This window comes from Coloeus monedula (genome assembly GCF_965178545.1).
Source record: "Coloeus monedula genome assembly, chromosome: 9".
Lineage (NCBI taxonomy): Eukaryota > Metazoa > Chordata > Aves > Passeriformes > Corvidae > Coloeus > Coloeus monedula.
The window spans coordinates 15,789,520-15,803,107 of NC_138789.1; the positions used below are offsets into that span (position 1 = coordinate 15,789,520).

The 13,588-nt window shown below is 34.6% G+C and overlaps 1 protein-coding gene across 1 annotated transcript in view; it reads left to right on the top strand.

The window, feature by feature from the left end:
- The window catches only part of HFM1 (helicase for meiosis 1), a 44,236-nt gene that overhangs the window by 15,927 nt on the left and 14,721 nt on the right, over positions 1 to 13,588 (top strand). Inside the window, exons 9-22 of the mRNA XM_082287113.1 lie at positions 468 to 515; positions 2,223 to 2,293; positions 2,781 to 2,913; positions 5,117 to 5,268; positions 5,615 to 5,692; positions 5,836 to 5,997; positions 6,443 to 6,643; positions 6,725 to 6,813; positions 7,466 to 7,509; positions 7,601 to 7,702; positions 9,072 to 9,217; positions 9,632 to 9,726; positions 10,500 to 10,633; positions 11,553 to 11,600. Of these exons, the coding sequence (XP_082143239.1) occupies positions 468 to 515; positions 2,223 to 2,293; positions 2,781 to 2,913; positions 5,117 to 5,268; positions 5,615 to 5,692; positions 5,836 to 5,997; positions 6,443 to 6,643; positions 6,725 to 6,813; positions 7,466 to 7,509; positions 7,601 to 7,702; positions 9,072 to 9,217; positions 9,632 to 9,726; positions 10,500 to 10,633; positions 11,553 to 11,600 (1,503 nt within the window). The remainder of the gene's footprint in view (positions 1 to 467; positions 516 to 2,222; positions 2,294 to 2,780; positions 2,914 to 5,116; positions 5,269 to 5,614; positions 5,693 to 5,835; positions 5,998 to 6,442; positions 6,644 to 6,724; positions 6,814 to 7,465; positions 7,510 to 7,600; positions 7,703 to 9,071; positions 9,218 to 9,631; positions 9,727 to 10,499; positions 10,634 to 11,552; positions 11,601 to 13,588) is intronic.

Here is a 13,588-nt window from a genome sequence, read left to right on the forward strand (position 1 = left end):
CATGTGGTTCCCCTGGGATGGTGTGACTGGGGGCAGCTCTGTGGAAAAGTGCCTGGGGTCTGGCAGACAGCTTGCTGAACTTGAGTGAGCAGCGTGTCCCAGCAGTAACAAAGGCCAACAGCATCCTGGGCTTTGTTAACACAGCTAGGGAGTTAAGAGAAGTATTATCCCTTTCTTGGCACTTTTGAGACCACACCTAGATACTGCATCAAGTTTTGAATCCCTGGTATGTGCAAGACATCCTTAAACTGGAGTAAGTTTATCAAAGGGCCATCATGATGGTCCTTTCAAATGATGAGCTAGTGACCTCCTTGTCCTATCCCATCATCTCCTTTATATCACCTGGACCTTATTATAGCCTTGAAGCTCCTTACAGAATACACAGCTGGGGGTCAGGAAGATATTTGTCCTGGGTATTGGTTGAAAATGAATCTGGTTTTATAAATGTACTATTTTTACTTCTTTAGGAACTACAGGAAGAAAATTGGAAATTTTGAGGGCTGTTACAGAAATACGTATCCTTGTATTTGCTGTATCTGAATTTCCTGATTTTATTACATTGCTTTTACATTTGCAAAATTATAGTGTTTAATTTGTAGCCATAGGAATTAATGCATGACATTGTAAGAGTTTCAATTTGTAGTATAATGCTGGGAATCAAGTGTCGAATAGGTGTTTATCCTTTTGACTTCCAAAGCTAGAATGAAAATAAGACAAGTTGTAGATCATTCATTCCTAAGAAAGCTTATTCTTATTTCAAACATTCAATTTTTATCATCAAAACTTTGAAACGTAAAATGTAAAATTTTAATTTGCATAATATATATTTCAGCCATTTTATATGCAAACACACATATACACATGTATCCCCATATGCTTTAAATAAAGGAAAATTGAATTATTATTTAGTCTTACTAGGAAAATGGAATCTTACTTTCTGTCCCATTTTCTTAGAAGAAAATTAACTTCAGGTATTCCTTGTTGGTCTGTACTTAGGTTGTAGTGTGCCTATACTGTATTTCCACTTTAAGCAGATTTTACCATAATTTTCTTTCTTCTTGGCCCTGCCTTAAACATGTAATATAATAGACTGTTCATCTCTATCTGTCAATTTTTTTTTTTACGTACTCTTTTCAATATTTTATTTCTAGTAACTTGTCAAATGGTGTGTTAAATATCAGAAAGAGGATATGTCTATATTCAGGCACCTTAAATTCATGTAAATACCTTTAAAAAGTCATAATTTTCAAAATGAATAAGGACTCCATTGTTGTGAATTTACCAATTACAGTCATTAATGCTTTGCAGTTTGAAAACAGATCACTTATTTAGAGCAGCAATTTTAAATAAGTTTTTTCTTAAAAGTACTTCTTTAGTCTAATGTTACTTGCTTATCTTTCCCCATTTTTAATGTTTAACTGTTTTTATTTCTTGCTTTACTCCTGTATCTTTTCCTCTGCAGTCATTTACTGTAACAAGGATCCGAGGCCTTAGCAGTTTGTTGTTCTTGTTGCTGTCGGTGTCATACCTGACAGTGTGCTCATCCTCAGCCTGATGAGATGGTTACAGTCAGTCTGCTTGTGTGGCTGCACTGCAAGTCCAGACAAGGCTCAGATCACTCATCTGGATTTGTAACCTAACAATGCTCTCTTTTTATCTTCCACATTTTTTAGATAAGAACTTAAATGTGTGTTGTCTGAAGAACACACATTATTGTCAACTGAAAAATATCTTTAAAATCACAGTCAGCAGTAAGTGATCATAGGTGAATTTGTTTACTACTGTTATATCTGGACATACAATATTATGCTAATTAATTTGTGTTATATTACAAATCTTATATGACCACTGACACCTTAGATAGGCTAACAGCAGTGTTCTCTGCTTGTTCTTGTATCTGGTCTGTCCCTTGCAGCTTCCTGTTCTGTAATTGTATGCTGTTCCGTGAAGCCTGTGCCAGGGAGGAGGTTCTTGATTATTGGTATAGTCCTGAGACCTCTCAAATAGGTTGTGGTTTTTCCAGTGATACAGAATATATGGCACACCAAGAATCTAAAACTACTGAATCATTTAATAGGTTACTTTTGGATAACTTTTTACAAGCCTGTGAAGTATTGTGGTATGTTTTAAGTTTGCATTTAGATTGCAAGAACAAGATGCACTTACATTCCAAAATTTTATAATTTACACTGTAATATTTTAAATTCCTTAATGCTCTCAAGCTACACAATTTAGAAGTATTTTTAAGGAGTTCCCATATTTTAACTATGCACAGTCAAAAGCTTTGGATGATGTAAGTATGGAACATAAACTGCAGCTGCAAGTAGTACTTTGTAAATAAATTTAAGTGGTACTTTGATATTCAGGACATGAAAGGGGTTAGAAAACTAATTTATCTAGAACCTCTTCCTGGAATAGTTTATTAGGGTTGTGCTTAGGTGGGAGAAGAAACCAGAAGAACTTTTTAAATGTTTTTCTCAGTTAAAAATACATTTGTGTGAAGATAAGAATTATATTTATATTTATGCATACAGATTAGTAATATATTTGCATGGGGGAAGGGTGGGTGGATGAGTGAGTGAGTGACATGGGTGAGTGACACTGTGGAGGAGGAAAGAGGGAAGAATCAGTCTTGTCACAGGAAAATGAGGGAGCCTGACATGGACATATCTGGCTTCTAAGACAGTGGAGGATAAAATGTGTGGGAAGGAAGCACAATCATGCAAAACTTTAATTTGTCATTATTGTAAACTTAACAGCACTTGGCAATTCTTTCCTAGCTTTTATATACAGATAGGAACTTTGTGATTTGTGCTCCAACTGGCTCTGGAAAGACTGTAATGTTTGAGCTAGCTATTACCAGATTACTCATGGAAGTCCCACAGCCTTGGTTAAATATTAAAGTTGTTTATAGTAAGTATTCTACAGCTTTAAACATTTTGGTGACAGAGTAGATGTCATTCTGCAAATGCAGAGATCTGGAGTGAGTCCAGGAATAATATAGAGATTAAATACATTAAGAAATTGCAACCGCCTTCATTCTTTAAGAAGTCGGTTTAGTGTTTATTTGTGTTACCATTGTAACTATTATTAATATTTAACAGTGTTGTGTAATTGTAGTGTTCAGCATTGCCTATACAAATAAAAATTAGAAAATCTTGTAAGCAGTTTGTCCTCCAAGAAGGCAAGATGTACACAAAAAGGTAAGGAGAAAGCAAAAGAAACTAAAACAAATTCTGAGTGCATGATTTCTGGCTGACACTATCTTTTGTATGGCTGTCTGTTGCTCTGAGATGAAGATCATATTTTCCAGTATTCACTTACCTGACAAGGTTTCCTGCTGTTTTCTGTATACTACCTCAGAGATACCAGAACTGTGATCTTCATGAGTTTAATTGATCTGTGTAGGAATATGAAAATACTTGGAGATAGTCACACCAATTACATTTTTTTTTTCTTTCCCTCCTGGAAAACTGAGTTCATATCATGTAAATTGGATTAAATTGGTGATTTTTGTCTCAGTTTTAGTTTATTAATACAGTGATATATTTGTCAGTCTTACTATTAAAGGTTTCATCCTTATATTTACAAAAGCTTCATATTCCTTTTTTTTAATTCACTTTTTTTCAACTTCTTACAATAAAGCTAGTGTTGCTTTAGAGTTTCTGAATTGTGAGCTGATCTTAGAAACAGGCATGTGCTACAGGTTCTCTGTCAGCTGAACAAGGCTGAGTGTATGGTAAGAGTTTCTGCTTGCTGTGGTAGAGTTGATACAAGTTGGTTGGTTGGAACTGTCAGTAAGGAAGCAGTTACCTGCTAGTGGAGTTAGATCTGCTGACCTTTTCCAGGCTCCACAATGATGGAGAAGGGGACTTGTCAGTTTTCTGAATGTTGGAACAGAGGTGGTAATCAGACTGTCCTGCTGGTGTGAGCGCTGGTGTCTGGTTCATCAGTGGCCCCATGTATGTGAATTAGCTTGCAGTAGTTCTGTAGAGTTATTTGCCAGTAGTTTTGCATCGAAGGACTGTAGTTCAGGAGCAATCACTTGCTTCTCGCATTCTTGCATTGCTAAAGATGATTAGCTTTGTGATTTTCTGAGTTACTTGCTGGTAGCTTTCTGAAGCTAATTATTTCTCTGATACTCTTATGAGATTTTACACCTCTTTCTGAAGTAGAGACTGGTTCTTTAAATCTCTTCCTTTTAGGGATCATTTGCAAGCTAATATGCAGAAATCATTGGTATTCCAGTGGCCCTAACTAACCTAGAATGCATTCACTGCAAGATCTGTTATACTAGGGCTGTTTTCAGGTCATGCATAGATTGCCTCTTTCTCTTAAATCACTGCATTTTCCATATAGATTAATCATCCAGTATAGCCTTACGTGTGTTGTTAATATCAGTCTTTATTGAGAATTACATCTGATTTCTGGAAAAAAAAAGAATCTGCAAAAGTACACTGTGTATCCTCAGGAAAAAGAATATGAGTAGATTGTTTTAGGAGTCTGTTCATGAGGACCAGCATGAGAACGGCTACCTGCTGTGTTAGCTGCTTGGTATGACCCTACACGTAATTGTACATTTGATTTAGATAGAATACCAGAAGAAATAAAAGTCTGTCTCTTGCTCTTGGATGGTTTCTCATATATAACCTCTTTTCTCTCTGAATACAGAGTACTCAAATCATTCTTGACTGGGAAAAGGTTGGTATTTGTATGATCTTCCATTAGAAAAGATGTATTTCCTGTGGTTTCTTCCATCTGTGAGAAAGCCTTTGATAGCTGAATGATTGTTTCCATGTGGTACTGCAAAAAAAATCAAACCCAACAGGATACAGGATAAAGAGAGAGCATAAATAATCTTAATTAAAGGGTTCTGTTTCTGTTTGCTGATGGGAAGAACTAGGGCCCAAAGCTCAACACTGATTGTGCACGTGGATTAGGATAATAAGGACAGTAACACCAGTTACAGATTTTATGGTTCTGGAAGCAAAGCTGAAAATTAGGGAAATTAAATTCAAGAAGGCATCTTACTAAAGAAACTAAATGCATACATTTTTAATACAGTTGAAGATTTGGTTTTCCTGATTTAATTTTCATTATTTGGTATTGTTTTTAGTGGCTCCAATAAAAGCCCTATGCAGTCAGCGTTTTGATGACTGGAAAGAAAAATTTGGACCTATAGGACTGACCTGCAAGGAACTGACAGGAGATACACTGATGGATGATTTATTTGAAATACATCATGCTGACATTATTATCACTACACCTGTAGGTTTCATTCCAGTTCTTGTAAGAACTTAGAATAAACAGACATTAGCAGTCTTGTATTTGTATGCTGCTAGGACTGCTCCTTTTTTTTGTAATGCATAGCAATTTTATGATCCTTTTGTTTGCACACTGCTGTACATACTCTCAGTTCATATTTAAAAAGTTAGTAATATAATAATGTGCCAGGTGAAACATAGATGGCATTAGCTTGAATTTGTTTAATTGTTTCTGTTTAAAGATTTATTAAAGTTTAGGCATATCTGCGTGTACTATAGTCGTGGCATATGTTGGCCTTTAAAACATCTTTCAGTTTCTGTTGTTTTGACTGTTGGTTTTTTCCTCCAAGGAAAAGTGGGATAGCATGACTAGAAGGTGGAGAGACAACTCTATAGTCCAGCTTGTACGACTGTTTCTCATTGATGAGGTAAGAAGATGAATGAGGGTTTATGCACTGGTTTTGTGTCTTTTGTGAAGATAAAAGGAAGCTTAGAAAATATTACATTTATTTAGCAAATGTCCAGATTGTCACTGGAGAAGTATTAACAAGTCTTTTAAAATTCCTGATAGGTACACATTATAAAGGATGAAAGCCGTGGTGCAACTTTGGAAGTTGTAGTCAGTCGGATGAAAACTGTTCAGGCTTCTCTTTGGCGTCTGTTAGAGAGTCATGACGCTGTTCCTCCCTTGAGATTTGTAGCTGTTTCTGCAACAATCCCAAATACTCAAGATGTAAGAGTTACATTTTAACTGTATTTTGATCAATGGAGTTGTATTTTATAAAATTTATCTGGAATTACAATTTTAGATTGATAGCAAAATTGTAATTTTTAAGCTGTCAGCTGAAGACAGCTGTGAGGCTGCTGCTAATTATTATAATGTTGCAAAGATTACCTTCAACCATATGGAATTATCAGCCATGTATGGATATGCTTCAGTTTTAGACTTCTGTTTGTGATTTTTGCCTCTTACATACAAATCACAACAGACTAGAGATTTCAGTCCAAATTATATTGGTCCTGCAGAAAGCAGAACTTCACCTGTGATTTCAAATGGTAAAAAAAGTGTTCATAGTTTACACTTAACAAAAGCTAATTAATTATTCAGTGATGCTATTAGAACAGGAGCATGATTAAAAGAAGAAATTTATCTTTTCTGTTCTACTTCTTTTTTAAAGATCGCAGAATGGCTTTCAGATAGTAAGATGCCTGCTGTATGCCTGAAAATAGATGAGGATCAACGACCAGTGAAGCTACGCAAAATTGTTCTTGGTTTTCCTTGCAGTGACAATCAGACAGAATTCAAATTTGACTTAACTCTTAACTACAAGATAGCTAGCATTATACAAACATACTCGGAACAAAAACCAGCACTTGTGGTACAACAGCTTTTTTTTATCATGTTTGAAATAGTTACTTTCCTGAAAGTGTTGATTCAAAAAAGTATCTTTTGTTTATAGTTTTGTGCCACAAGAAAAGGAGTACAGCAGGCTGCTTCTGTTCTTGCAAAAGATGCTAAATTTCTACTGAGTATAGAACAGAAACAAAGGTATTTTTCTATTTAAATTGGAAATAAGTGTTTGTACATTTTAGTAAACCTGTGGTATCTGTGAAGAAAGCTGTTGAGCTAATACAGTTTCTAGCAGAGGAGTGTGCAACAAAATCATCATCGCAATTGACATTCTTTTTGGTAAATTGGCACTCCTCTTGGGAAGTTCTGTTTGCTTCTCAGAGTTTAGGATACTTTTCACAAACATTAAGTTGTTTCTCAAAACTGCTTTCTAAACATAAAAATGCTAATTCTTATAAGACCTCGAAGACCTTGAAGTGCAAATATTAAGCATATGAATAATTGAATTGGATGTGATTTTACTATGTTTTAAGTTAAGCTGTAAGATGTCTTTGCTTTATCAGATACTGTTAATATTAATTATTTTTTGCTTCGGGGTTGCCTAGTCATGGCAGCTGCAGAAGCCACCTCCTGACTTTGGAACTCAAATGTGATCTTATTTGTCTTATGTGAACAACACATAAGGATTGTAGGTGGTGACTTGGAAAGATGACCAGGCTCGAAAGGCTGCAATAGCTGCCCCAGAGAGTCAGTCTGTTCCCTCTGTAAAGATGGGAAAGGTGATGGTTGCAAATATCCAAAGAATGTATATTTTTTAAATTTTATTTTTTTATTTGTGTGTGTTGCATAGATTACAGAGGTTTGCAAATTCTTTGAAAGACTCCAAACTGAGAGGTAAATATATCCTAGTATTTCTCTGCTCTGTGATTGAATATTTGCTTGAGAAAACTTAGTTAAATGATGTATATAATTATTTCATTATCAGACCTTTTAACGTATGGTGTGGCTTATCATCATGCGGGTATGGAGATGTCGGACAGAAAAATAATTGAAGGAGCTTTTACTGTAGGAGACTTGCCAGTACTTTGTAAGTAAATTTAACTATGAAAGCCAAAATGTCATTTATGTATCCTGAGAAGATTGCAGTTTGAAAGTGGTAATATTTTATGGTTCTATAGTTTGCTTAACCTTTGGAATTTGTGAAATCCAGGTAAAAGTGTTTTTGTGTTTCACATGCACTTTTACCCTGTGAGGCTATATATGCACTGTTATTAAAGACTAGAGAACTTCTTTTCACCATACATGGAGGTCATCCCCCTCATATGTCCATATAGGTCTGGCCATGTCCATGTCCATTTCCTTTTTCTACCATTGAGCCTTCCCACTGAGGTAGAGCTCTATGCTAGTGTGCCTTTCCTCTGAATTCCTGAGATGTTTTCTTTGTCTGTGTCCTTTGCAACTGTGGCTTCCCTGAAGGTAATCATCTACATTTATGTGTCTTAGGTGGGCAGGATACGATTTTCAAACTTCCATGCAAGGTGTTGTGACTGATGGGGAGGTCCCTAAGAAATATTCCTTCTGTTGTTACATGAAATGAGAAGGGATCTGAGATGTGATTATCTCATCTCATCTGGGCTTTCTTTTTCTGTAGAAAAAGGTCCAGACCCTATGGGGAATTGTCTGTGTGGTTCATGTACAACACTAAAAGATTCATGGATTTTTTTTCTTTTCTGTTTCAATAGTCATATGAAAAAAATAATATAATTACTAATTTTAATTTTCATTTAATTTCAAAAATAACTGGAAATTTCATTAATCCTTCGTTTTCCTAGCAGAATAGTAATATCAGTTGGCCCATATGACTGGCTTTCTGTGTTGAATTCTTGCCATCCCATATATTCTTCAGAGAAAGTGAATTAGACAACATGAGTGTAAGATAACTTGCCACACACTTGATGGATGTTTTCCATGTGACAGTGTGTATTGGTAAGGTGTTGTGATAGTATTGGTGGTGATTCTGGTTTGGTACCATGGATATAATCAATGCTAATGACTGATGACTTAAAAAATTATGTCTTAAAGATATTGACCACTACTAAGTAAGATGAAGTCATGGCTGTATTCAGATATATACCCTTGAAGAAATAAGAATAATGTTTCTTCATTGTGTGTCTGTTATATTGAACATGGATCAGATTCTGGATTATCTCCAAATACAAAGCAATGTTTAATTAAAAGAATCTGGGATGTAATTTGTTACAGAACTTGAAAACAAATGAATGCTGATGATATGCAAGTACCTGTAATCTACATCAAAATCTTTGTGGTGCAGAATGCCCACTGATTCCACTAGAAACTAAGAGCTCATAGGCATCAAGAGTTAAGTCACCTATTTGCTGCTTGTTTAGTGTCTGCCAGACATTTTGATGGTGTTCATATACTTTGATCTGATGTAGTTACTACTAGCACCCTAGCTATGGGAGTCAATCTACCTGCACACCTGGTGGTTATAAAATCCACAATGCATTATGTTGGAGGAGTGTTTCAAGAGTACAGTGAAACCGATATTCTGCAAATGATTGGGAGAGCTGGAAGGCCTCAGGTAAGTGAATGTTTTATTGTATTGATGTTATCTATAGGCATATTAGTAGAAACTATTTTTGTCAAAGAAAGTACAATTCCGGGAATTTTACTGCAACATTTGGTATTTAGAGGGTTATTAATACTTAAACTACTCCTAGGTAACTTTTCTGTTGAGAAAGAAATCTGTTTGCTTTTGTATTGTCCATCAAAAATTACTGCTTCACCTTGCAGTGGAAGAAGATATGAAGATTACATTTGGGTTACATAGTGAATGGGGATTAGAGAGAAAGTAGGAAGCTGGCACACAATAGCCATTTTAGACAGGATTTTAAGAAAAGAATTTTAATGGACTCAACAGGTATGTGATGCAAATTCAACCAGATTTTTTTCTAAGAACTAGAAGGCAGCTTTTATATGGGGTTTTATTTTTCAGTTTGACACTACAGCTACAGCAGTTATTATGACTCGTTGCAGTACCAGGGAGAGATATATACAGATGTTAAACGGTGCTGATATAATAGAGAGCAGGTAACTGAGTATTTTTTTATAAGACTCTGTAGGTAGTGCCAAAGCTTCATAGTTTCTACAGAATGTTTTTTTTTTCAGATGGGTTTTGGGGTGTTTCTTTGGTGTATTTAGAAGAAATCAAGAAAGAATTAAGGAAAATAAAACTAAGCAATTCAGGAGTTTAATGGTCTCTTGCTTTATCAGCCAAGAGAATCTTTACAACATCTTAAGCTCAAAAAAAAAATAGTTTTAGATTCCTGCTGGAAAACTGAAGAAACTGAAATAGTATGTATTGCAAAGACGAAAAGCAGGAATTGAACTCAGACCATGTCTCTGAATTTCTAGATGACAGAGTCTGGAAAATACTAGGCCTATATTTGTTTTTAACAGATTATCAAGAGAAATGTGTAGGAAAGTTAAGACATTGAAGGGTAAAATAGGAAATTTTATTCATGTAATTTTGTTAACATTTCATTTTTCAAATATATTTAGAATATCAACAGCACAGAATATCTGTGCTGTAATTTTTAAATGTATGTGACTTTGTTTTCTAATAAATGTGAAACTTCATAGTTATTTTTGCTTGCTGGACATTATACCATAATAAAAAAAATTACATTGTTGATTATTTACATAATCTTTACTGTCTTCTATCGATTTCACTTATTTCAGTGAACAGTTGTGGTTTGGGGGGGAGGAGTTTGTTTGATTTTGTTTCTTCCCGAAAAAATAGTTTTATCACCTTCTCTATTGCTATTTGTTAAATGTCCTTAACTCTTGTTTTTTTGCACTAGCTTGCACAGACACCTTGTTGAGCACTTAAATGCAGAAATAGTGCTACATACTGTCACGGATGTCAGTGTAGCTTTGGAATGGATACGATCAACATTCTTGTACATTAGAGCCTTAAAAAATCCAACTCATTATGGTTTGTCTTTATTTTTTTAATTGAACTAATTATGACACTAGGATGTGTTAGATCCATATTATTTGTTTCTATCATTTTCTTATGAACAGTTATTTCATAAATAGATGAAAACAAGATGTGCAATGTGGCCTGTAACATGTTGATCTTTAACTTAATTAGTGGGAATTTCAGCATGGTATAACATGTAAAAACTATGAAGAAGCCATTTAAAAACTATGAAGAAGCCATTTACAGCTTCATAATCTATTTCTTTTGATCTTAATATGCTGGACCATGTATTAATGCAGTAACAAGCCATAATGTATTTTTCACTGCTGAATATGTAACTTGCTAAGAAAAAAAACAGACTAGAATTTAATAGTTTTTTCTAAAATAAAATTTCAATTATCTTAATTCCAGTGTCTTCAATTTGTCTTGTCCAGAACATTATCTCAGTCCCCAGCCCTGACCATATCTCTGTTCCTGCCCACTTGCTCTACACCTGATTTTGAAGTCATTGGGCACTTGCTGGAGACAATTTTTTATAAGGATTTATAGATGAGACTGGAACATAGTACATCTAACACTTGAGTGGATGTTACAATTTAGGTGGTCTCCTATATTCTAAAATAAGAAAACTGTACCTGAGAAGTTTCTATTGACATTTCTGCAACTTTTAGGACTCTGATATTTTACATGGGGGAATGTCTGCAGCTTTTACGTTTGCACGTCTGTTCTAACAGCCTCTTACTGATACTTAGATAGTTACACCCTGTAAGACTTCTGACTTTTTGCAGTATAATAAATATTCCCACATTTTTCACTTTGGGGTATTTGTCTGACTCCTAAAAATCAGCAAATCAGTTTTGATGGGTAATGACATTGACGAGGAAATGTACAATAGTATTAGGTTAAAATAACTTTCGTTTTTTCCATTGAGGTTTCTCATCTGGATTAGATAAAGTTGGAATTGAAGCAAAATTACAAGGTAAGTGGCTTTTTAGCTTTTTTCAGTAAAATGTTACAATTTAGGGCAGGTTCACCCATGTTTATTATCTATATCCATTCATTTCAATAGATCCATCTGCAGAACAAATGTAATTTACTATGGAATGTTATTAATTTTATTTTGTTATTAATATTTTTGAAATACTTTCAGTACATTTTAACTGGTAGAGAGGTTTTTGAGGAAAATAAAGTTTTGAGAGGAAAATAATTACATGCCTTTACCTACCTCATCTCAATATACGTGCTCAGAAATATGGAGCAAAACACTTTAATTTTGATTGTTTGTCATTCTTTCTAATTTTCCTTTGACTGATCTCACTTGTTTTCATTAATTTCTGTTGCTATACTTTCAAAAAAAGGCCTTTTCAGAAATTGTCATCTTCCCTTCATAAATTGAAAACAAAGGATATAAAATGTGAACGTCTTTGCCTTGTCCAGAAACAGTTTAAAATTGCATGATTTTAAGAGGCTTTTTTTGCTAAGACTTGAATAAAACCCAGTTATTGACTTTTTTTTTTAAATACTTCATTTTAGCTCTAGGCAATTCCATTAGAAAACATACAGCTGACAAAATAGTTTGGGAATTGGTGCCTCTCAACTTTAAATACAGAAATAGCATACAACTCTTCAGGTGGTTTTGTTTTGTTAATTTATTTTAATGTGAGTTTTCTGGTAGAGAAAAAAATAGTATATTAATAAAAGAGTACTTGCTATCAAGTTCTGCAAAACTACAAATACGGTTTTCTCTCTTGAATGAAAGTCCTCATGTCCATCATAACCAGACCATTTGGAGCTAAAATATCTGGAGGAGGGCCTGGTACATGAAAACATGGACAGATACATGCCCAGAAATTTGTCAAGCTTGTACTTGGACTCCACTTACCCATTTTTTACATCTTTTACATAATTGTGTAGGAAAAATTTGTGGTTGATTTTGGGCTTGGTGGAATGATGCTGAGGCTGTTCACTGTGTAAAGACTTGAAGGGTCTGTCTTCAGGAACATAGTAGTATATTTACTGCTACTTGAAGTCTCCAAATGTGAGAGACATTGACTCTGACTTGCAGACAGTGAAAAAAGGAGTACTTATCAGTAAGAAAATTTGCCTCCTTCAGTAGATTTCTATCTTTTCCTGTCTTTTACATCAGGACTTTTCTATTCTTGCCATATAGGTTGAAAGGAATAGAGAGAATGAAGCATGGTACTACCTCAATAAGCCTTTAGAGGAGAAGGCATGGTTTAAAATAGTGCTAGAAGAATTCAGTTGATGCCTTTTCAGTGTGGATTATATTTCCTTGAAGTTCTGATGTTAAAAACAACCTCTTTTTAAAAGTTCTTGAAGGAACTAGCTCCTCTTCCCTGCAACATGAAATATTTTGTAGTAATGTGTATAGTTAGTTCTGTTTTCATACATTTCATGTATAATGTCAATGATTTCTGGTTGCTAAGGGAACAATTGCTTTGAATGCTGATCTGACTGACTTTTAAATTCTGAGTATTGCCTTGGTCTTGAAAAAGAGAGAATGGAAGCGCTTAGGTCATTCTTATGCAGATACCTGACACAACAGGTTTAGTGCAATAAATACAAATGCACCTGATACAGTATGAAAATTTCTAATGAAGAATTAATAAATACTTGTGGATATTTGAAATTTGAACCATTTAGGTGTTAACTCTGTAGCAGAAATCTTTTGTATAAATGCTGTGGGCTCTCTGATCTGTCATTCAATATTGAATATGGCAACCTACATTCCAGCATCTAATTTATTTTCCTTTGCAACTTTTGCCTTCCTGAGAAAGAGTTGGCTTGTTCTGTATCAATTATCTTTGAGTGAGTTTCCCTAGGCAGAAGTTAACCACCAACTTTAATAAAAGCAGGATCATGTTCTAAAACCTTTACTTGAGTTCAGTGGAATTACTTGAGTATACATTCATTGCAATTCGATGATGATGTTTCTGGTACACACAT